General features: G+C 50.7%; 1 protein-coding gene across 2 annotated transcripts; it reads right to left on the bottom strand.

The window, feature by feature from the left end:
- Window positions 1–11,616: 11,616 nt before the first annotated feature.
- GLYCTK (glycerate kinase) lies at window positions 11,617–17,056 on the bottom strand. 2 transcript variants are annotated; one of them, XM_063114758.1, is made up of 6 exons: window positions 16,336–17,056; window positions 15,883–16,015; window positions 14,397–14,812; window positions 14,011–14,162; window positions 13,197–13,372; window positions 11,617–12,854 (listed from the first exon to the last, which is right to left on the bottom strand). In XM_063114758.1, the coding sequence occupies exons 3-6, from the start codon at window positions 14,771–14,773 to the stop codon at window positions 11,988–11,990; spliced, it is 1,572 nt and encodes a 523-aa protein (XP_062970828.1). In that variant the 5' UTR covers window positions 14,774–14,812; window positions 15,883–16,015; window positions 16,336–17,056; the 3' UTR covers window positions 11,617–11,987. The 2 variants fall into 2 exon arrangements, with proteins under 2 accessions (XP_062970828.1, XP_062970827.1); XM_063114757.1 differs by having other exon boundaries at window positions 16,787–17,056.
- Window positions 17,057–23,193: the final 6,137 nt, after the last annotated feature.

The following is a 23,193-nucleotide window of genomic DNA, read 5'->3' as shown; positions in this document are numbered from 1 at the left end:
CAAGTTTGCTCCATCAGGGACTCCATCAGCCCTGGGAACTGCCTTTCAGCCCCCACTGACTTTTCTGTCCTAGGCTATCAATTGCCTGCCGTCACCTCACACACACAGCAGCCTGTCACCCACCACCACCCACCTCCCTCCCGAGCAGAGGCAGCTGCTGCAGCCTCCATGCTGGAACCAAAATTGAACGAGCACTTTCACAATGTCGCCTCCCGCTGACAGCTCCTAATTGCATGTTGAAGCCATGCAATGAAGCCCAAGTTACACTAATTATGTCATTACCCTAATTAAGTAAATACTGCACGTGCTAATTGGCTGAAATCTCTTTGGGGGATGGGCCCTGGGTGGGCTGGGAGTAACATGCTGGTGCGGACCTCTATCCCTGGGTTCCCCTGGGGGATTCAGGGAGGACCCTGGGCTACAGCCCTAAACAGGCATGCCTGTGCTCTATGTGGTCAGAAACCCAGGTTGAAGGCCTGCCTTGGTCCCAACAGCCTGGTGGTCTTGAACAGGCCTTTTCCTCTTTTGATGTGGCTCCCTTGCTGTCCCTCCCTTCAGCCAGCCCAGGGTCTATGGACTTTTATGCATACTAGGCACAGGGGGCATCAGAGGAACCCAATGTCCAGTCAAGACCAACCAAGCCACTGGTATCGTGCCGGAGACCAGCTCCAGTCGAGTTTGCAGGTCCTTGAAAGAGGGATGAGGAAGCGAGCGAAAATAACAAACACAGACGGAGACCTCAATGCATCAGTATGCACGTTCTCTCTCTGCGGGCTGTCAGTGTGTTGCAGCTGGAGCCCAGTAGAGCATGAGACAATGCCTTTTATTTAGATTTTTCTCTGCAGGGGGGTTTTGGGTATTATTTTTATTGTATCAGCAAGCTTAAATCAATAGTGCAAAAAGCAGGGAGGAAACTTTTTTAGAGGTCAGCATGTCTTAGGTGATGAACTCCTGCTTCTTTTTCCGGGAATCAGGTTTATCAGATTCAAACCATCCCTTCATTGTCTTGAAGTTATCTTGTGACCTTTTTCTGTTAGCAAGCTGTGGTTAATATCCACCCTATTAACAGGGTGGCAGCTATTTTGTAGATAACCTATGTCTATTCTTAAATGTAAATGCAACTTTGCTAAAAGGAAAAATGTTAACATTTCTGTGGCCCTGTAATCTTGATCTAAATGTTGAAGTGTCCTTGTGCACAGCACCATCCTTCACAAAACTAGGTGTACTCTCTTATTTTTCTAAGATCTAATTTTGTAGGTTTAATTTTACAGCATATATTTTTATCCTAACACCTGATTCTTAATAATTTATTTAAAACTGGACACCAGCAAGTAAAGGAGGTTCTAAAGTTTCATTCCCATATACTTAATTTGTCCCGATCATATCATTTCCCATTAATACCAACCATTCTCTTGCCATTAATATAATTTCCAGTAAATGATGTTTGCCAACTTACATTAGGCTGCAGCTCATATTTAGTCATGAGCGGTGCTTTTGGAACATATGTTGGTGTGGTCAATTTATCATAAGGGGATAATTTTAAATTGTCCAATTTACTCAGATCCTCTGTGGGAATGTTTAGTTCAATGACCGCATAATTATTTGTGTTATTTTTATAATCTTTTGGGAATTCAGAGAAGTGCCACGCTAACCAAAATATCGAAAGAGAAGGCAAAAGCCACGAAGCCAAGGCAGGAACCCTTACAGTTGTAGCAAGTGCTCGTAGCTGCGGCCTTGCCAGCAGCTCTCCCTCCAGCGGCCTTGCCAACACAGAGAGGGCAGCCCAAGCTGACTCCTTTAGGATCCTGCCATGGCGTGGACCACACCAGTATCGATCTATGGGATGCCAGTTACAGGCCTGGCCTGGGACAGCAAGAGGGAGAAACACTGATGACTGAGTAAAGCCCTGATTCCTGGGGACAGTGCCAGTGTAAACCAGCAAAAGAACTAACAGGACTGGGTTCCAAGACCAGTGAGGTGGGATACTCTGAGGAAGTCTGGAGGGCTTCCTGAAAGAGGGGATCTTCACTTTCAAGGGGAAGAGGAAATCAGAGCATCAGAGCTCAGGTCATCTTCAAGGTGTGATTTCTAAATGCCAAACTTCTTAACTATGACTTTTGGGTGGGAATTGGGAGGGAAAAGTGTAGAGGATTCTTAAAGCAAATGTACTTCACAGGGCCTGGTTTTCCAAAGCCTTGCAGTTTCAATTATTGACCTTGTGGAGGACTGGAAATTTTCCTCAGGCTATAAAGTCTCTGGTATAAGATAAAGATTTGTGGCACAGCAAGGTTGCTGGCTCAAGGACAGACTAGTTACTGATTGTTATGTAAAGACACTGAGAAATTGCTGTAAGAAGGAATGTTTGCTAAGATCAAGATTTTGTTGATAGGACCAACTTAATTGCCTGACTGGAATGTCATCTGGCTTGTTTCACTGAATGTTACCAGCCTATATTGTTAAACTATAACCCCACCTTTGTTCTCTTCCTGTAACTTCCTGGTCTGGAAAATAAATGCAGGAAGAGAACCCCAATTGGGGGTTAATTTCCCAAGGAAGGGATGCCTTTAGCTTGAGGGTTCCAGGGAAGTTAACCACTTCGGGACTTCTCACTGCTCAGAAGAGATGGGCTTTGAGTAATCCTTTGTGGCTCCATCGCCCAGGGGAAGTTGGGTGACAAATCCGTGCGAGGCAAAGCAACAGAAAAGAGAGCAGCCTTCTGAAGAAAGGCCTCCAGATGGGACTCCAACCCATTTTGGGGCACTGGGGATGCAGAAAGAATGCAGCCCTGTGTCAGAAACCAGCATGTAAGCCCCTGTAGGGCCAGATCCCCATCCGAGCAGATCAGCATGAACTATCTCTCAGGCAGGGCCCCCATCACTGCCTTGTCCTTCATGGTGTTGTGGGGAGGGTCCCAAAGGCAGGAGTGCAAGGCCTCAGCACTGGGGCTGGGGTCTTCAGCGGCTGGGCCTTCTCACAACCCTCAGGGCCAGACAGTGCCCAGTCTCCTAAGTGTGCCCAAGTGCCGCAGCACAGCCATCCTTATTCTCCCAGATCCACCCACCTGCCTGCTGCCACCTCCATAGACATATGCTGCAGCTCCACACCCAGCAAACACCACATGCTCGCTTTGGTGGGCAACAGCTCCCTTCCCTTTTCGTTCACTTCCCAGGGCCAAAGGCCCGCAGAGCCCCCACCCCCACCCAAGCCCTGGACCGGCCCAATTCCCAGGCTGGCCTTGGCCAGTCCCCAGGTCTCAGGCTCCCAGTAGGTGACATCCACTCATTCATTGCCTGTCCCAGGCCTTCATTCATTCCACACAACACAGTCTGGGCTCCCCTGGAGTGGTTCTAGAGACAAACATAGGAAACCATTCTTCCAAACATCTGCAACTTTCTCAAATGGCTCAGGGGAAAAAAATTATGTATGTCTATATATATATACACACACAGAGCAAATATATAGAGATAAAGTGGAACAAAATATTAACAATAATTGCATATTAACAATAGTTGAACATAAACCCTAAAGGATTTATGGGTAACTTTTGTTTTATTCTTATTCTGACAACTTTTCTTTAGGTTTTAAATTATTTCTAAATAAAAAGTAAAGTATCGCCTGGATGCAGGCAAGAAACAGAGCACCCCCATTGTCCTTAGGCAGGAGCCGAAGGTAGCATCCCTTGCCAGGAAACAGGCAAGGACCATGCTGAAAACACCACTTCCTTGTTGGTAGCCCACCACAGCCACCGCCATAGCCACAGCTGCTGAAAAAAATGGCTCAACGCCACAGCAATAGCCACAGCTACCATGCAGGCAACCTACCAGACACCCGACTGCAGTCACACAAGGAGAGTCACTAGCAGACACCAGAATGAGAAGAGGATGTCTCTCTCCTCAAAGCTCCAGTGTAACTGAAGCAGCAACTGCTCTACCACGCCCCCTGGTTTATTTCTGATTTTAGTAATTTCTAAATTCTCTCTTTTTTCCTTGGTTAGTTTAGATAAAGGTTTTGCAAATTTTGTTGATCTTTTTAAAGAATAAAAAAAAAAAAAGACTGTTAAGCAGTCTATACAAAGCATGATTAATGTATATATTTTAATCAAATATTAACTTTACACGGGGTATAATAATCTTTATATATATTGTGTAACATGTTAAATACATAATTATCATTCATTTTCTTTGATAGACTTTGTTATGAGAGATTGAAATCAAGCTCAAAACTAAAAAAATATATGTAAATAAAAGAGAGAAGTTAAAAAAAGAAAAACAGGGGCCGGCCCGTGGCTCACTCGGGAGAGTGCGGTGCTGATACCACCAAGGCCGCGGGTTCGGATCCTGTGTAGGGATGGCCGGTTCGCTCACTGGCTGAGCGTGGTGCTGACAACACCAGGTCAAGGGTTAAGATCCCCTTATTGGTCATCTTTTAAAAAAAAAAGAAAGAAAGAAAAACAAAACAAGACAAAACAAAAAGTAAAATAAAGGAAGAAATGGGGAAGAAAGGAAGGAAAGTCCTTTCCTTTCTCAGGGCCCCAGGCTATTGGAGGAGACAGCTGACCCAGTGGCAGCCAGATTGATGTGGCCCTGCTGGAGCATGGGGCAGGAGGGCTTCCCTGAGGAGGTGACAGGAGTTTGTCTAGGCAGAGTCTAAGGGGCATCTAGTTCTTACTCTTCCATGCAGCGGGGATGAGGGGATGACTCTCTCCCAGTCTCCCTGTCACAGCTTAAGCAAGCCCACAGCTCCCTCTCCTTTTCCCGCCCTTTGAAGAATGTGCTCTGGAACCTCCATGAGGAGTCTCGGTAGGACAAGAAGGGGAACTTCCCTTGATCAGAATGTGGAGGAGAGTAGGTTGGCTGGTTAGCTCAGTTGGATAGGGTGTGGTGCTGATAACACCAATGTCCAAGGTTCTATTCCTGCACGGGCCGGCCACCGAAAAAAACAAAAACAAAAAAAGCGTGGGAGGGTGGCTGGAACTTCTGTGCCTCTGAGAGGAGACTGGACCGGGATGAGAGAGGGATGGGCCAGCCCTGCTCAGGGCCATTCTGCCCTCCCTCCCCCCCAGCACTAACACAGACTGGTAGGCACTGCCCTTGCCTGTCACAGCAGCACTTGGCAGCAGGAGGGTAGCAGTGGGGAAGTGGTTCGTTATTCCACCTTTCATAAGGTCCGCATTAGAAAGCCCAAGAATTGTGGGGTGTGGAGTGGGAGGCCTCTGTTTTCGGTGGGCTTGTTAGGGGGCTGTGGTTCCGAGCCCATCCCTTGCAGTGTCCTTCCCATCCCATCCCCTCCCTCACCCCTTCTTCTCCACTCCTCCCCTTCCCCAGTGCACCCACCATCCTCCCCCCTCCTTTGGGGCCCACATGCTTGTTCCTAAGAGGAGGTTTCCCCTGGCCTGTTCTCAGTCACGGCTTCAGACCCCAGCCACAAGATAGGCCCTGTCCCCATCAACAACCCCTCCCCCCAAAAGACACTAGCATCCCCATGTCTGGTCAGTCACGGTGTGTGGCCCTGGATGTTCAGAGCTCTCAAGAATTGAGGGGACCCCACCTGCCCTCACAGCCGCCCTCCTGTACCCTCGACCCCAGGCCACCACTTTAGAGCATGGACCTGCCCCCCCCCATTCTGTCCAGGATGCTCAGGGCTGGGGCTCCCAAGGGTCAGCAGTGGCTGATTCCTCCATTCAGATACCTTTGTTCTTCTCATGCCTTTGTCACTGGCCCCAGTCCTCCCAGCCAGCCCACCAGCCCATTGCCTTACCTCTCGCCTGGCTGGACCCTGCTCCCTGCCATTCCCCCTCATGTGTGGCCTTTTGCCCACTCAAGTCCTCTTGGCTCCCCCAGAGACCAGCACTCGCATGGGACAGGGGTGGGGCTCTGTCCCCGCCAGGCGGTGACTGCCTGCCCACTGCAGCCCTGCCTCTCACCTCCCTCTCCTGCCCATGCCCCACTTGCCCCTGCCTCCTCACCCCATCCCTGCTCTCCCAGCCCTCACCTCCTTCGACCCCTCCCCATTTCCTCTTCCCTTCTTTCTTGGCCCTTCAGTCCCCGGGTATTAGGCTTTATGTCTTGGGCAGCAGGCAGCAGCGTGTTGTCCTCCCCTCCCCTCTTCTCTTCTCTTTCATCCTCTCCCTTCTCTCTTCCCCCACCAGCCTCCACTCCTTCGCTGCTCACTCACACTCTCCCTCTCCTGCTACCCCCCTCTTTCTCCCCCACCTCTTTGTTTCAGCTGAGAACCGGCTCCTCGGGACAGTTCCCACACTGCAGTGCCTCTGGTGAGGAGACAGCGCCACAGAGGTGAGCCAGGGGATCCAGGGACAGCCGGAGCCCTGGGGGGCGGGCAGGTGGGGAGAGTGGGCAGTTTCTGCCCAGGGCAGTGGGAGCAGCAGTCACAGTGCCAGCCTCAGGTGCCCCAGTGGTCAGCAGGAGTGAAGGGTGGGGGGACAGCCGGTTGGCTGCAAGGGACAAGTCTGGCTGGAGGCTGGCCAGCTCTGTCCCTGTCCTGGTGCCTGGCTTTTGCAGGTGGCCTGGGTTAACGGAGACCTTCAGGGGGGACCCGACAGGGTGGGCGGGGGCTGGGCCGCCCGGAACAGCCAGCCCCTGAAGGTTTGAGTGTATGTCCAATCCTGGAGTCCAGAGTCGGAATCCTGCCTCTGGCTGGGCTGTGCCTATGAGGTTGCTGTGTGGTAGCAGCGGCACTGTATTCAGGGCTTTGACCCCCAAAAGTGCCTGTTCCTGGTGGGGGCTTGGTTGCAGGTTGGAATGTGCTGGGGCTGCTCCCACTGCCCAGGTCAGGGGTGTGGGCAGAGAAGAAAAGATCTTCCCCCTGCCACAAGCTCACAGGTTTCACTCCAAGCTACTGGCCCCCAGAGCCACATTGGGGAGATGAGCATTTCTCCCTCCTCTAGGGGTCTTTGACCAGCTTCCCCTAGACAGGGCCCCCAGGGCAGCTTTACCCAGAGCTGCAAACAGTAGGGTTTCAGGCCAGAACCCAGATGTTCCTGCAGTCAGCTTCCTGGAACTGTGCTGGACAGGGAGGAATGGGGGCTCTGTGGGTAGAGGTGGGGGAGGGCAGGGGTGAGGAGAGTCCTGGCTTTTGAGTGAGGCTACGAGTGTGATTACTGGAGACAGCCCAGGACTAGGAAATGCTGAGACTTTAATGCTGGGCAGGTGGATCGGAGTGTACTGAAGGGGCAGGAGCTTGTGCCAGGGGACCCACTCCCTTCTCAGCTGGAGCTGGCGATAGAGAGGCAGGGTTGATGCGACCAGGACAGAGAGGTGTGCTCCCTAGAGAGGCAAGCGGGTGGCTCTGCTGCCTGCCAGAGAAGAATCAGGAAAGGCTGAGTGTGTGGGGGTACCAGGAAGGAACTTCCCAATGGGGTACATTCTAGGAGGCTGTTTGGCCAGGGCAAGGCCAGGTCCTACAGCTCCCTGGACCCCCAGGGAGTCAGTGGTGGACGAGATCATGGTAGGTAGTGATCCCATGAGGCAGAGCTGCTAAGGGCAGTGGCCCCTTTAGGACTGAGCAGATGGGCACTTGTTTCCAGGTGCCAACCCTCTTTCCTCGGCCAGAACCTCTTCATTTGAGCAGGGTAGCAGCCACCCCCAACCCCAGATGGAGCAACATGAACAGAAAGGTGGAATCAGAGCTGTGGGTATGAGCTGGTGCAAGGCTGAGTGTCCACCTCCAGCCCACTCCTTCCAGCCACCATGGGCCAGCCTGAGCCAGGGGAAGTAAGGGGGCAAAGCCTCAGAACTGGCTCCAGTGGTTACCTGGGGAGAGGTATGACTCAAAGACAACCCTGTCTTGGGGAGAAAGGCCATCCCTCCCAGGCTGGGCACAGCTCACTACAGCTCCATGGTCCTGTCTCTCATGAGGCAGCCTGCCTAGGTCATTGGCTTCCCCACCATGCAGGGTGTATCGGTGTCCCCCCACCCCTGCACACTCCCGCTCCTTCCCTAGCACACCCCAAATCCTCTCACCCAGCAAGGCATTCTCAGCCTGAGGTCAAGCCAGTCCTCCCCCACCCGTCTGGGCCTCACTATGTCCTCCCCCGCATAGGATCCAGACACAGAGGGAGGCAGGCTGCCTTTCTCATTTTTGTGAGACATGAAGGGCTCTCCTCCAGGCTGGCTCAGCTTACTCTAGCTCCAGCTGACCCCACATCAGCTCCATGACCTCCCAAGGCACCATGCACCCTACTAGCCATTAGAGACTCAAACAACAGCGCCTGCTAGTGCCAGTCCAATGCCAGAGGGCAATAGGTTATTGGCTCAGTCTCCGTTAGTAAGCACCAACGTCCCACCCTGAAAGAAGGGGGCCTCCCTGAGCCAAGAGCTCCCCAAAATTCTCCTCGGAAGCAGCCAATACCTCCTCCCTAACCCCCCCAATTGTACAGAGCTTTTCTACATAGATCCACCACCTGCTGACACCTCCCCAAAGAGGTGAGCAGGGCAAGGATGTTGTACCCATTAGTCACAGGAGAAAACAGGTCTGGAGAAAGGGAAGTAGCAAGGCAAGTACAAGAACCTAGGACCTGATTCCCACTCCAGTGATCCTTCCAGGCCACTTAACTGCCACCCTGGTGAGATCCTAAATGAGGGTGGGATCCCTATGCCCACCAGTGTGTCCACTAGCTTCCCATCCTCTCTGCCCCCAAATCCTCAAGGCCCCGATGGCATTCCCAGGAACATAAGAGCTAAGTTACTCCCTGAAGTGTTTGAGCCAGGGCTCTCAGCCTTCATTCCAAAGGGGGCATCTAAAGGGTTGCCTGGGCTGGCTGAAGGCTGTGGGGCTGAAGCTTCAGAGGGGAGGCAGATAGGGGTTCCCAGAGCCTGGTGATGCACTTCTCTCCCACCTGAGATGCCCTCCATCTCCTTGCATGCCCCCATCCTCTACCCTCTCAGATCAAAGTCCTAAAACAGCCTCATGACATCACTGCCTGCCAAAATCCTCATGAGGTTTGCCACTGCTGTCAAGGTGGAATCAAGCCCCCAAGTCAAGCACACAAGGCCCTTTGCCAGCCTTCATGGCCTCCTGCTCCATCATATCCCCAACACTTTAACTACACCAAACCGTGTGTCTCCACCCAGGGATGGGGCAGAACACAGCTCAGAGGCCTGCTCAGTGGCTGTGGTTGCACTGGACACGCACATGCCTACATATACACCCATGTGCACACACTGATGTGCATACACACACAGACACACCTTTATGTAGAAGCCCACCACTCAACTGCACAGTTTTCTACCAAATCACACAGACAATGGAGTTGCTTCTCTAAGAAGAGACTGACAAATCTGCTTTATGGATCCCTGGAGAGGCCAAGTGTGGTCATGTCACCATCCCCAAGCCCTTGAGGCAGAAGTAGATCCTCAGGCTCTGGCTGAGCCCATGCTGGGCCCTGGGATCTGAGCCCCAGAGAGTGGCAGAGAATGGGCAAGCAGGTCCCAAATCAGGTTCTCATCCTGGCTCTGTAGCCAACTTGCCGTGCATCCCCAGACAAGCCACCTTCTCTGTTTCTCCAGCTATAAAACAAGGATTTAGATTACCAAACACCTAAGGGCTGTCCAGGCCCATTGCCCAGCTGCTCTCAGCACATGCCAAGTGCAGGGAATGGAGGGGCATGTGAGGGCTGCAGCAGTCAGCAGGGCTGGGCACCCTGCATGGTGAAAGCTTCCAGCTGGGCCGGGGAAAGCTTCAGGAGATGGAGGTGAGATAGATGCGAGGGCAGCAGGAACTCGAGCCAGGAATAGCCAAGAGCCAAGGGTGAGGAGCACTTTAATGATCCATAATAGACATTTATGGAGCGAATAATGAGTCTTATTGAACACTCACCGTGCAGGGTTTATCTTATTTTATTATCTAGACTGTGGACAAAAATGTCTTTTCTTATCTCTTTGGTACAGTGAGCAAATCTAATGGGTTAGCTCCACAAACTATTTGGTTCTATGGGGCCAAGTACAGGCCTTGGCCTCCCAGCCCCCACAGATATAGGCACAGGGAAGGGGCCAAGGTGGGGAAGAGGGAGCATCCACAAGAACTTACCACACCCAAAGCCCTCACCAGCCGTGTCAGCAGCCATCTGCACAAGCAGCTGCATGTGCCCTGGTGCTGAGTAGCTACGTGTACGCTCAGATGCATTCCCCCTCTTGGTATACCAACACCAACTTCCGTGTGCTCACATGCCCACCACACACACGCATACTGGGGACGTGGCTGACAGGCCCTCAGCCCTAGCCCCAGCTCTCCTATCCTTCTTTTGCCTGGAACTTGGCACCCAGTGCTAATACTCGTGTTCCCAAGGGCAAGGACAGGGACATCTAGAGGCTGCCAGAGGAGCACCGGGGTATAGCACTGCCATGTGAGGACAACAATATCCCCTGAGATTGTGACCCTGGACAGCAGGAACTCCACACCGGTACCACAGAAAGTGGTACCCATGCATCACTGTGGGGGGCAAACTCCCCTCTTCCCTAAACCTCTCTGGTCCCCAGAGCCCAGCTCACCTTGCTCACCTCCCTCCCAATCCCTAGCCTGCCCTGAATGAGCCAGGTCCCCAGGTCACAAACCGTCCACAAGCTAGGTTATCCAGAGCCCAAGTGGGGAGGGCATGCCAGCCCTGGCCCAGAACCTCTCACCACCCTCAGGGAGGAGGGGAGAGCTGGGGGAGAGGAAAGGCCTGCAGGAGCAGCCCCAGGCCTCGCTGTTCTCTATGGCTTTTTATTCCTATGTGATTCTACTGCTCACTCATATAGGGATTGGAGCCGTGGCGCACGGCGGGGACAGCCAGCAGAAGGCTTTGATACTGAGCAAGGGGGCCCAAATAGAATTGGGATAGTGGTGCCTACCTCTCAATCCAGGCTACTAGCCAGGCCGAGGGAGCCATTCCTCTGCTACTCTCCTCCCCACTCATCTCTCCTTCCACCAGCTGTTAACAGAGAAAGGGGCAGAGGGCTGCTGGACCCCATCACTGCTCTGACCCAACATCCCAACAATGGAAACCCCCACTGAAAGGTTGGCACCAGGGCCTGGACTGCGTCCCTGGAAGAGTGGCTGAGGGAACTGGGAATGTTCAGCCTAGGAAAATGGGTTGGCACAAGGAAACAAGGCCCAGCATTCTGTGTGGGTGGGGATAGTCCTTGAATAAAGAAGACTGGGAGGTGGTACAGATTTCAACTCAACCAAAGGTGAAGTCTGTAACTAAGGGCTGTCCAAAGACGGAAGGGATGTCCTTGGTGGCAGATAGTAAAATCCACCTAACAAGGCACACAGGCAGAGGGCAGGTAGACAGTGGTAAAGTTGCCACAAGGGAGTCATGGTTGAATGGGTGGCCAGTCACTTCTGGACCCACATCTTAAGCCTGTCATCTCTGGGGTCTCTGCTTACGAATATCCAAGCTATCAGGAGCCAGGCTCAATCCTAACAGACTCTAGAGAGACAGGCCCAGGATCCCATTTACATAAAACAAGTCCTGAGTGTGCCCAGCACCCAGAGAGGGGTGTGGGAAACTCCTGTCAAGTCCTGGCACTGTGCCTGCAGCCATACCACACTCTCCTTCTCCAGGGGCTTCCCTGTAAGTCCTTGCTTGGAAGGAAGATGCACCAAGAACCCATAGTGTGCTATTTTTATTTTCAGTCTTTCTTGCTTCACTCCACAGAAAAATCAGGCCGAAGGGCTCAGCAGAGGGGCTGCCTAGGGGAGAACAGGAACAATAAACTGGCCAAGAGGCTTGTCCTGGTCCTCAACGGTATCTGCTGCCATGTCAGAAAGTGGAGGTGGAGGGGAGCCCTCATATGCCAACATGGTTGGGAAGAACAGACATGGACCAGAGAGGCCCTGGGTGGGAGATATGAAGGCCAATGAAGCAGCCAGGGCCAACAAGAAGAGGGGCCCTAAGGCCTGGTGAGGCCCTGGGGACCAACCCTGGTCTGCCCTAGAATTCTGCCCTTATAAGCCTCCTCTGGAGTCCCAAAATGGGACCTATGCCATCACCAAGGTCGCAAGAACAGGAGGTGGGTGTCCATGACGTTGGTACCTGTCAGCCCTGTTCGCAACAGGTGTGTCCCGCCCTGAAGGCGGCAGAAGAAGGTGTGCGAGTCATTGTGGGCTAGGAAAGTGGCCATGTCCAGGCCTTCCGCAGCAGCCTGGCTGGCAAGCTCAGGCGTGACCCAGGCTCCAGCAGCCTCTGTGGGCCCATCCTGCCCATCAGTGCCACCGCTCAAAAACAGCACATCGATGGGCCCCAGTGGCTGTCTTCCCAGCTCTGCCCCGACACGCAGGGCCAGTTCCTGGTTTCGGCCACCCTTGCCCGAGCCCTGCAGCTGCACTGTGGGCTCACCACCAGCCAGCAGGCAGACTGGGACTCTAGCCCCCGCCACAGCCTCCAGAGTCTCCTCTAGCTGCAGGTCTGTGAGCTGGAGCTCAGCTGCCAGCTCATGGAGTTTTGCAGCCTCCTCCTCAGAAGCCCTAGCCATGGATGGGGTGAGGTGGGTTCCAGCCACCCGGGCCAGCAGCCCATAGAACTGGGCCACGCTTTTCACATCACCCTGCACGGCTGCGCTCAGCACCATGGCCCTGTAGCCCAGCGCCTCAGCCTGCCGCTGGGCCTCAGCCAGTGCCAGCACATTGGAGCCAATGATCACATTGAGGACGTGACCACAGGTGTGTGGCCCACGGGGGTCAGAGTCGGCCCGAGCCAGCACAGTCTTCACAGAACGTGGCAGGGCAGCACGAAGGCCATAGTGATTGAGGATATGCAGGCAATCTTGCACGTTGTGGGCACTGGCCACAGTGGGGCCGCTAGCAATCACCTCCACAGGGTCCCCCACCACATCTGACAGGATCAGGCTCACCACCTGTGGAAGGATCACAGGGAAAAGCTCAGTCCCACCTTCTCTTCAGCCTATAGCCCATAAGGACAAACTGCCTCCGGAGTACCCATACACTCTCACACCATCAGGTGCATTTCCTCACCCATTTCTAAGTCCTCTCAGGTGGGATCACAGAACATCTGGCCACACAGACTCAGCCTAACCCTCTCTGGGCACCCCCACCCTTGACATTACCCAGACAGCCTTTTGGTCTCTCATACCAAGCCCCTGCCAATTTCTCTGCTGTTCTAGGCTTTCATCTCTCTGGAACATGTGAGTCTGGCTCCACCAGCCCAAGGAAGACTAGGAAAGAAGCAACTCACGCACCTGAGCAGGGTAGGCAGCTTGAGCCAGTCCCCCACCCTTTAGCTGGGACAGAGCCTTCCGGATAGTGTTCAGCTCCTGGATGGTGGCTCCGCGGGCCGCCAGCAGCTTGGTGAGCATCTGCTTCTCCTCCAGTGTGACAGGTGGGATGGGGGCGGGCAGTAGGGCTGAGCCCCCACCTGCAGAGATAGTGAGGGTGTCAGGCAGAGGAGACATTCCAACCCAGGGAACCAGGCAAGCAGTGGTGGACAAACCCACATTAGGGAAGGAGGGCTAGCGAGGTGGTGTTAGGGTGCCCCCGTGTGGACATGCAGTGTGTGTGCACAGTCACCACACCCAGGCTACCTGAGGTTGTCCCCTGCCTTGGGGTACCCCAGATTCTAGCAGGCAGTAGGAAAATTAATTATTCCTTAAGAGCTTGGAACAGGGGGAAGAGCAGGGGGAGACAGCAGAGGACCTAGGGGAGGGTTCCATGAAGTCTGAAGACCTGGGTTCTAGCTGTGGGTGACACTTATGCAGGCAGCTGCAACAGCAGTGATATTTTCTGAGGGTTTTGCTGATACACAAAGCCCTGCATTAAGTGCTCCCCATGCACCCTCTCACTGTCACCCAACAAGGTCAGTTCGGGGGGAGGACCCCACAGCTCAAGGAAGGCCAGACAACTGGCTCAAGACCATCCCAGGGGTCACCATCCAGGTTTCTCACTGCCTCCCTTGCTCCCAATTTTACTTTGTGGGGCTCAGACCTAATGTCTTGAAGACCTGATATTTGAAGCATCCCCCCTGCCAACTGTCTTGAGCCAGTCTAGCACTCTCACCTGAGATGAGGACGAGCAGCAAGTCATCGGCTGTGAGTCCCTCAGCCAGCTGCCGGATGGCCAGTGCAGCCCGCAGCGCATCACGGTCTGGCAGGTTGTCCTCTGCACCCTCGAATACCTGGACACGGCTGTGTGGCTTCAGCAGCATCTCCCTGAGAAGGGAGAGAACAGATAGGAAAAGATGGGGTAGGCTCCTCTCCTCCCACCTAATTTCTTAGCTGCAGAGGTGGAGGTGACATGAATGAGGATGCCCACTGACCCCCATGCTGGAGCCAGGCCAGATCCAGGAGAAAAGGGAAGCTGGTGAGGGAGGGAGGTCCTGATTCAGCCTGGGTCTGGGCTCAGGTTTCCCTCCAGATGGACAGCAGTCCCCCGTGGCTCCTTACCACTTGCTGGCGTGCTCCATGGCAGCACGAATCCCCTTGGGAATGCTGATCACACCTTGCACGAGGTGCTGGCCCAGTAACTCCTCGGCTGCAGCTGCCATACCCAGCACAGCCTTGCCAAAGCCCACGAGGTAGAGGTTTTGCCGCAGGTGAAAGCTCCGGTCCCGCACCTTCAGCTGTCTGCCACCAGGGTCCAAGGACAGTGCCCGGTGTAGCATGGGGCCCGGCAGCACAGCTCCCACAGCACTCTGAAACAACTGCTGTGCCTGTTCTGCCAAGGCCATGCCACTGGCCAGCCGGACCACTGGGCGCCCCCAGAGAGGTGGACGCAAGGGGGCTCGGATCAAGCAGGGCAGGACCTGCAGGGCTGCAGCCATGCCCCACTGCTCTCAGCACCACCTGGCACCCATGGCTGCCTACAGGGGAGAAAGCATGAGTGAGGCCGCTGCAAGGCCAAGGATAGGAGACCCCACACAGCGACCCCTCTGAGGGCTCAGGACTGGGGAACACCACAGCTGCTGCTTCAAGAATAAGCCATCTGATAAACCAAGGAGACTTCCTGAAGCCCACGGCTGCTTGATCTCACTCCAGTCCTTGGAGCCCAGCCCTGCCACCCAGCCACGTCCTCCTCTTCTGCAGACCACAAGCTGGCCCACTAGACACTCTGCTCCAAGTCCAAAGTTCTTGTTAGCTGAGCCCTCCTCCTAGGTCACCCCCTACGGCTGGGAGTTAATGATTCACATAGGTAGTAACTTATATCAGTGGGCTCCCACCCCACCCCTTTCCCACCTCCTGCACTTCTGAGCTCTCACCCGGTGGCAACGCCCCTTTCTGGCACTCCCTCCTTGCCTCTTTACCCCCTCTGCTGCTAGGAGGCTGTTGGCTATACCACTAGCTGACCCCCAGCCTGCTCTATTTCATTATCTTGTGGGACTCGGCTGGGGAGCCTGGGAACACTGGGTCTGTGTGGAGAGGCTGCAGGCTCACCAGGGCACTGACAGGCTAGGCCCAGAACACATCCACAGGGCATATGCCTGAGGAATCCCAGAACTCTGGGCCAGTCCAGCAAGAGGTTCAGCTTAAAATCAGGAGTGGCAGCGAAGTCTGGCTCATGGTGGAACCTTAGGGAAATCCCCAGACACCAATTGAGGCCTGGTGCCATGGGGTCTAATCTATAAGATAAAAAAGGATGCCCTTCCACCAACACAGCGGGCAAGACCCACTCCTGCCCAGAACACCCCTTCTGGCTCCAAGATAACAAAACAAGCCCTGGGTCACACCACCCACACTAGTGAGAGCCCAGTGGCTGGAGCAGGCCAAAGGCCAGGCTCACATAGCTGAGCCCAAATAATCATTTTCCTCACTGGGCAGAGTAAAAACTAGAAAATCCTTGAGGTGAAGGTCAGGAAGCTGTAGAGAAGTTTAGGAACAATAAATCTCTAAAGAGTTCATCTGTTAAAAGGAATCGACTTTAATAAATGCCTACCATAAATACTGCAAGATGACTGCATCAGCAAGTGTGGATCCAGCAGGGGAAGGAAACTGGTAATTGGGGTTTCAGCTCTACCACAGGTTTTCTGAGCGGCAGGGATACCTCCATTTCTCTTACTGGGCCTCATCTGCAAAATGAGAGGTGGGGTGAGATTAAGATTACTGCTCTCCCCTTGACATCTCAGGCTCTCTGATACCTTCCGCTGTAACACAGAAAACCCCAAATGCCAATGGGTATCCCACACCCAAATAACATGGCAACTTCTAGACCTTGGCCATTTAGTCTATCCGGTTCTCAGCTTCCCATTAAGAGATTAGCCCTGCCTGTCTCCTATTGTGAAAGAGAACAGAGGTCACCACCATGGAGACTCTGAAAATAAGCCCAGCTCTTGCCAGGGATACCCCTGAGGCTTGCCCATTAGGCCTGGAGCTAAAAGAGTCTCAGTACCTGAAACAGCTGATTCTTATAGCCTGGGTGAACTTTGTTTCCATTTCCCAGACAGACAAAGGCCTACAGGATCCCAGCCTTGCTAGCAGATACCAGGGCCCAGATGGGAGGCCACTCAAAGCTAAGGTTGCCAGATACTTACAGGACGTCCAGTTAAATTTGAATTTCAGTGCTGGCCGGCTAGCTCGGCTTGAGTACAGCATTGTAATACCAAGCAAGGTCAACGGTTTGTGTTCCACACACACACACACGTGAATTTCATGTACACAAGTAACTTTTCAGTATAAGTATGTCCCATACAATATTTAGGATATACCTACACTAAAAATTACTTGTCATTTATATGAAATTCAAATTGGACTGGTCGCCCTGTAGTTTTATTTGCTAAATCCTCCAACTCTACTTAGGACACTGTCTCTCCTAAACTTCGGAACGCAAAACGCAGAAATACCACGAAAATCTGTCTTGACCCCTGCCAAGCACCAAGCAGGGCCGGCGCTATTTCCGTTTTCCTCCGGTCCGCTTCCAGGAAGTGACGTCATCATCAGGCCGGGGCTCCGGCCTTCGCGAGGAAATGGCTGACGCTTAATGCACAGTGACTTGAGAAATAAGTGCCTGCTGCCGCCAGGGCCCGCCGTCACCCGGCCCAAGGACTGCTTCCGAAGGCTATGCGGGCTCCTGCGGCGCGGACTGTGCCCCACAGCTCCGAGCGTGGCTTCCAAAGCTATAGACCGGAAGTACTCACGGGTGGGCGGAGCGGAATCCGGAAGTGTGGGATGGATGCCAGGTGCGAGCTCTGGCGGGAGGGGCCGCCGGGGAAGCCGGAGACCGTATTAGGTCGCTGCATCTCCGCTGCCCACCGAGCGACCTGGAAGGAGTTACCTTCAGGCCTGTTTTTTCATCTCTACAACGGGGGTAATAATTCTCGCCTCACCGGATTGCAATAATCAATCCCCTTCTTTATCCTGTACGATCCAGTCAGTCACCAAATACACCCCGAGCTCCTGTTAGGTGCCAGGCACTGGGCTGCACAAATGGACTGAGAGTCACTGCTTCCCCACCACCCACCCCTTCTGGAGCCAGATGAAGTCTCCTCGCTCCTTCCGATGGCTATAATCCCACAATAGCTCATTGGTATTCCTCCCTCTTGCCCATGGGCCACCATATACAGTTTTGGCTCAGCAAGAGAGTTCTTTCCCGTGATCCTCTAACACAGAAGTTGCGTGTAAACACGAATGACACACTGGGCTTTCTTCGCTGTCTCTGCTCTCACCCTGTGCCCGCTGGGCTTGATGCCTTCCCACATTCATAAGACAAGTCCTGACCAGACTCCAAAATCAGAAGAGTACACCGTTTTTACTGATGTATTTTGGGAGAGATGGGGAAGGGAGTTGCATCATAGATCACACGGCAGACTTACTAAAAGTCTTTTAAAAACATTTCTGGCCGACCCTGTGGCTCACTCGGGAGAGTGCGGCGCTGGGAGCACAGCAGCGCTCCTGCCGCGGGTTCGGATCCTATATAGGGATGGCCATATCGCTCACTGGCTGGGCGCGGACCCAAAAAAGGACAAAAATAAAATAAAATTCAAAGAATTAAAAAAAAAAAAAAAACATTTCTGCCCACCCACTCCCTTTGGCAGTTGCTGCATTCTCTCCATGATCTCCAAACCACGCTCTGCCCTTGTCATGCACTACTCCCTGCCACGTACTTCCAGCTCTCCCTGGATTTTTCTTTCCCTTTATAATAGAGGACCTTTTATTCCCTCTCCCAAATGATTTCCCACTCCATCAAAACAAAGGCATCTTGTGGAGGATCTGCCGCCTTTAATGTGGAGAAGATTGTAAACACCTAGAATTTCATAGTTTTTCTTTGCATATATTAAGCTGTCTTCAACCATTCATGCATTTATCTATTCCTGCATCATTCAACAGACATTTCCTGAGTGCCTTCTATGTGAACCAAATGCTGTTGCTGCTGGGATGAGTAAGAAGTGGTACTTTAGGTTAGGAAACTTAATCTGCTTTTCTGATTACCATTCTACACTGCTATTGGGAGTGTAAATTTGATTACCTCTCTCATTGTTTACTGACAAACTCTCATAAACAGACACCATTTACTGTCCCAGGAGACTAATTGTACCCATTTTTTAATCCCCCATTGCTACTCACGAGATGCATTTAAGAATAGCAAGGTTTAGATGCCCACTGGACTGTGAACTCCTGGAAGGTGGTGACTTGGTCTAACTCATATTTGTATTTCTACTTCCCTGCATATGATCAGGCACAAATAGAAGCTGGAATTTCTTTTTCCTTTTCTTTATAAATAAATTAACAGGAGAACAGTGAAGTGCTGAACTGCAAAGTACTACAGACCCTAGGTGGAAAGGATTTCACTAAAGGAAAAGAGTGGTGGTGAGTAGAAGGAGAAGGCTTCGTGAAGCAGTGGAATTTAGGTCTGCAAAAATAATTAGGCTTCTCAGAATGCTTACACATTCCTTGATAGTGGGAATAAATATATGTCTACAGTCTTTTTAGAGTACGCTTGGCAATAAGTATATCAATATCAAAAATTTGACAGGCAATTTCACTCCAATTAAATAAATCAGCCTATGGATACAGACAGTGTAGAGCAGGGAAAACTTTTTCCTCTACCCTCTTAGGTTCAGTGGCTGGGGCCCTATAAATTAAACTCACAAGATAGATAAACTGGAGAAGCTTTATTTCATATGCATATGGAGGGCCTTACAGAAAGGAAGTGAACCCCAAAGAAGTGAAAGCTTATATGCCATTTTAACAGGGAGTGATAAATTGTGGAGACCTAATAAGTCAAAAAGGGGGTTGAGCTTCTAGGGGCAATTAATTGTGGGAAAGTAAATATATGGGGGATACTGTTGGAAGATAAGGGTTGTTTTAGTAAGGTAGGGTAGGTGTGTTAGTCCATTTCTGTTGCTTATAACAAAATACTTGGAACTGGGTAATTTATAAGAAAATGAAATTTATTGCTTACAGTTTCAGAGGCTGAGAAGTCCACAGTGCAGGGAACACATCTGGTGAAGGTGGTGGTGGTGGCGACAGTGAGGCAGGGTATCACATTGCAAAATGGCATGGCAGAGCAGAGAGAGCAAGAGAGACTAACCTCATGCACTCTCTTTTTAAAGCCCTCAGAACCATCTCATGACCACCATTTTTAATCCATTCATTACGGCATGGACCTCTTCAAGGCCCCACCTTTCAATTACCATAATAGGATTTCCCACCCTCTTCACACTGTCACAGTGGTGGTCAAGTTTTGTGGGGACACTCAACCCAAGGGAGTAGATTTGTACAGATTGATCTCACCTGGGTGATTCTCTGTCTCCAGTGATAAGAATGTATTCCTCTTCCTGGTACAGGGAGGCCACCTTTCTCAAGGAAAATTTATGTCCTGCTTTTAGGTTGAAAGGGGGAGGGCAGGGAGTCCTTCCTGCATCTGCTTTTTCCTGAATGCTTTCAGCTCAAAATAACTTTTCTACCAATGTAGCATATTTTGGAGTGGCATACTATGATCCCCTTCAATTGACATGAAGAAATATACAGCCTAGAGATTTTATGAGTGTAAAGCAACCTAAATATCCATTGATAAGAATTTATATAAGGAAATAATATTTCTTTCTTTCTTTCTTTTTTTTTTTTTTTTAAAGATGACCGGTAAGGGGATCTTAACCCTTGACTTGGTGTTGTGAGCACCACGCTCAGCCAGTGAGCAAACCGGCCATCCCTATATGGGATCCGAACCCGGGGCCTTCGTGTTATCAGCACCGCACTCTCCCGAGTGAGCCACGGGCCAGCCCAGGAAATAATATTTCTAAACAGACATTTAAAATATTACTAATACTGGGCCAGCCTGTGGCTCACTCGGGAGAGTGTGGTGCTGATAACACCAAGGCCACGGGTTCGGATCCCACATAGGGATGGCCGGTTGCTCATTGGGTGAGTGTGGTGCTGACAACACCAAGTCAAGGGTTAAGATCCCCTTACTGGTCATCTTTTTAAAAAAAAAAAAAAAAAAAAAATTACTAATACTGTTAAGGCAACATACATGTTACTTTTTTTAGGTGCTATTTTATGAGTAAAAAACTGTCGAAAAGGCTATTTAATTAAATGTAGAATATAAGCTTTCCCTGTTATTCAAGCAAGCTGAAGGAAAGAAAGTGATGGGGGTGGAGGAGAGTTTACTGAATGTATTCATTCAAGTTAAACTTTACTTTGAACATTCCCTTTGCCTGTTATAGCAAAGAGGAGGTGGTTCCTGGATGCCACCTTAAAATCTACAGTAAAAATAAAGCAGGGATTTGATTGTTTATGCAAAACTTGAGATAACTCAGAGGGTGTCAATCATCAACTCCAGACTCAATGCAGCTGTCCCTCAGGAGGTGCTCCTGGTCTCTGGCCTCCCTCCACTTGTCATTGACATCTTGAACCTTGGAGTTAAGAGCTCTTTGCTCAGCCTCCTCTTCCTTACCATTCATCCCCTAATGCCTCATAGCGTTTGCACCAGCTTGTGCAGCACCGGCCACAAAGGGTTTCAAAGTGCTAAGGGGTGGAAGAGCTCCTTTGGAGGGCTTCCAGGGTCAGTTCTGCAGTGAGCTTTCAGCAAAGTCCCCCCACCACCACCCAGCCTTTGGCTGTGAAGTCTTGGATATTTCTCCAGGGCAGCTCTAGTGCTAGGATGGAGTCATGCAGGATTGCACAGTGGCAGGGTAGAGTCGAGGTGTGTCTGTAAGCAAAGGCTCTAAAACAAAGCTATTTTTCTTGGAAGCAGTGGTAGAGCAGAGTATAAACAACTCACCCAAAGACAGCTCAGCTATGACCAGACAAATAACTGATGAGGAAGGAACACAAAAGTAGTGTATGTTGGAATGTGGGAAAAGGTTTTTAAGCATTTGGAAATAGTTCTACTGTTTTAGAGATAGGCCCTTGGGCTGTAGGCAGTTCCTCCTGGCTCCAGGCAATCAAGGCTTATCTGGAAGTTCTCATCCCCTCCTTCCAGAACAAGAAGGCATTGTTTACCAACAATGGACTTTGTTCAGTGTGAATGGTTATTTGCTACTTGCCCTGGAAACAGCTGGAGCTTTCCAGTAGGGAAACTGTGTGAATCCAGACTCTAGCACTTGCTTACTGGCTATGTGACCTTGAGAAAGTTACTTAAGCACTCAGAACCTTAGAATCTTCATTAAAATGGAGTTAAGAGCATTGAATAACATGTTACAAGTGCATGCAGAAAGGCTCAAAGTTGTGGCTGTACTATTCCTGGGCTGGGCTAGCTTCACAGGTGTGTGATCTGTGCAGTCACACAGGAAACCATGGTAACAAGGGCCCAGCACTTGGTTTAATATTCTGTTATTGCCATCTTGAGATTCTTAACAATTTTTCAACAAGGGAAAGATTTTTTAAATTTTGTACCGGGCCCCACAAATATGTAGTTGGTCTTGCTATCAGGGCAAGATGCCTTCCTTTCATCCAGGTCCCCTATTCCTGGAGTCTCAGGATCTCTCTGAAGGATTCCAGTAAGTGGATATATGTCAGCAGTGCCAGTGCTACACACTGGGGGAGGGGGAGGTGGCACTCTGGTTCCCAGGAGGCTGTAATGATTAAGTCTGAGCTCCCTTGCTATGACAGGTATGTCCTCAGCCAGGTGGCCAGGAGAAACTGCCTAAGCAGTTCCTTCTAAGCAAGTAGCTTAGAAACCCCAGGCTCAGCTCATTCAATAGCACCCCTGGAAGGCCACTTTGAGTCTTCCACAGTTGACCCTTGGGGGAAACTGCACAGTTTGTAATTCAGAACTAGTAGAAGCTCCAGGAATTGATAATGAAATCATCCACTAGTTCTTTGCCATATTAAAAATCAAATGTTCTGATCTTTTAAAATGCTTTTAAGCATATATTAATTTGATCATCAGGGGGAAAAAAAAAAGAAACCAATAGAAAATATGTTTAAATGAATAAAACCATTGCTGAGGTTGCCTTTAACTCCGTAAAAGATGTGGTAATTTCAATTTGATGTAAAATATTACCTCCACTCAGGGCCTTCACAGAGCATTTATTTCCTGTTGGTGGTCAGTGAAATGAAGCATTCATTTAGTAAATCAAGCAATTTGTCAGGTATGAAGTGGTTATGTGTGAACTGCCTATGACAACTGAAACATGCTATACAAAATTACCACGGGTTGCAATTATGTTCCAACATTCTTGCTTTTCCTCTTTGGCAATTATGCTCACACACACATTCTTCCCAAAGAAGAGCGTCACCTGATTCTAGTTATTCTGAGGACTCCTGTAAGAAGTTAATCAAGCTCTAGGGAAGCCCCACTGCACCGCACTCTAGTTCAGAAATTTATCTGAAAGAATTAGAATTTGTAAGGAGCTCTGTTTTGAAAAAAAGGATAGATTATGACAGGTTCCATTTAAAATTGTATGTCATGAAATATAAACATTTAATAAATGGGCCAATCAAATATCTGGAGTCCTTGGTTAAATTCATTTTTTCAATTAATATATATTGAGCTCTGGCTGGGCTGTGGATAAAATGGAAAGCAAAATTGCTTTACAACCACAATGGAATAGTATATAGCCATTCAAAATGATTGTATAGATCTATATTTATTTACATGGAAGATGTTCTTCATAGTATTATATGAAAAGGATAGGTTATAAATAATGTATTACGAACCCATTAAAATATTTAAGGGAAAAAATATGAAAAGTTCTACATCAGAATGGTAAATTTGGGGGAAGGGGGAGAGAGAGGAAGGAAAGGAGGAATTGGTAAAGGGACATGAAAATCAACTACATTGTATATTGATAAATTAAATTTTAAA

This window comes from Cynocephalus volans, chromosome 11 (genome assembly GCF_027409185.1).
Source record: "Cynocephalus volans isolate mCynVol1 chromosome 11, mCynVol1.pri, whole genome shotgun sequence".
NCBI lineage: Eukaryota > Metazoa > Chordata > Mammalia > Dermoptera > Cynocephalidae > Cynocephalus > Cynocephalus volans.
Note: the sequence above shows the minus strand (reverse complement) of the source record. Positions and strands in the feature narration are given on the sequence as shown.

What these genes read in the sequence shown, in the direction of transcription:
- GLYCTK (XM_063114758.1), bottom strand. Translation starts at nt 14,773, where the DNA reads ATGGCTGCAGCCCTGCAGGTCCTGCCCTGCTTGATCCGAGCCCCCTTG. An exon ending in GCTGCTCGTCCTCATCTCAG is followed by an intron (nt 13,373 to 14,010) that starts GTGAGAGTGCTA and finishes CTATCTCTGCAG; the next exon opens with GTGGGGGCTCAGCCCTACTG. An exon ending in AAGCTGCCTACCCTGCTCAG is followed by an intron (nt 12,855 to 13,196) that starts GTGCGTGAGTTG and finishes ATCCTTCCACAG; the next exon opens with GTGGTGAGCCTGATCCTGTC.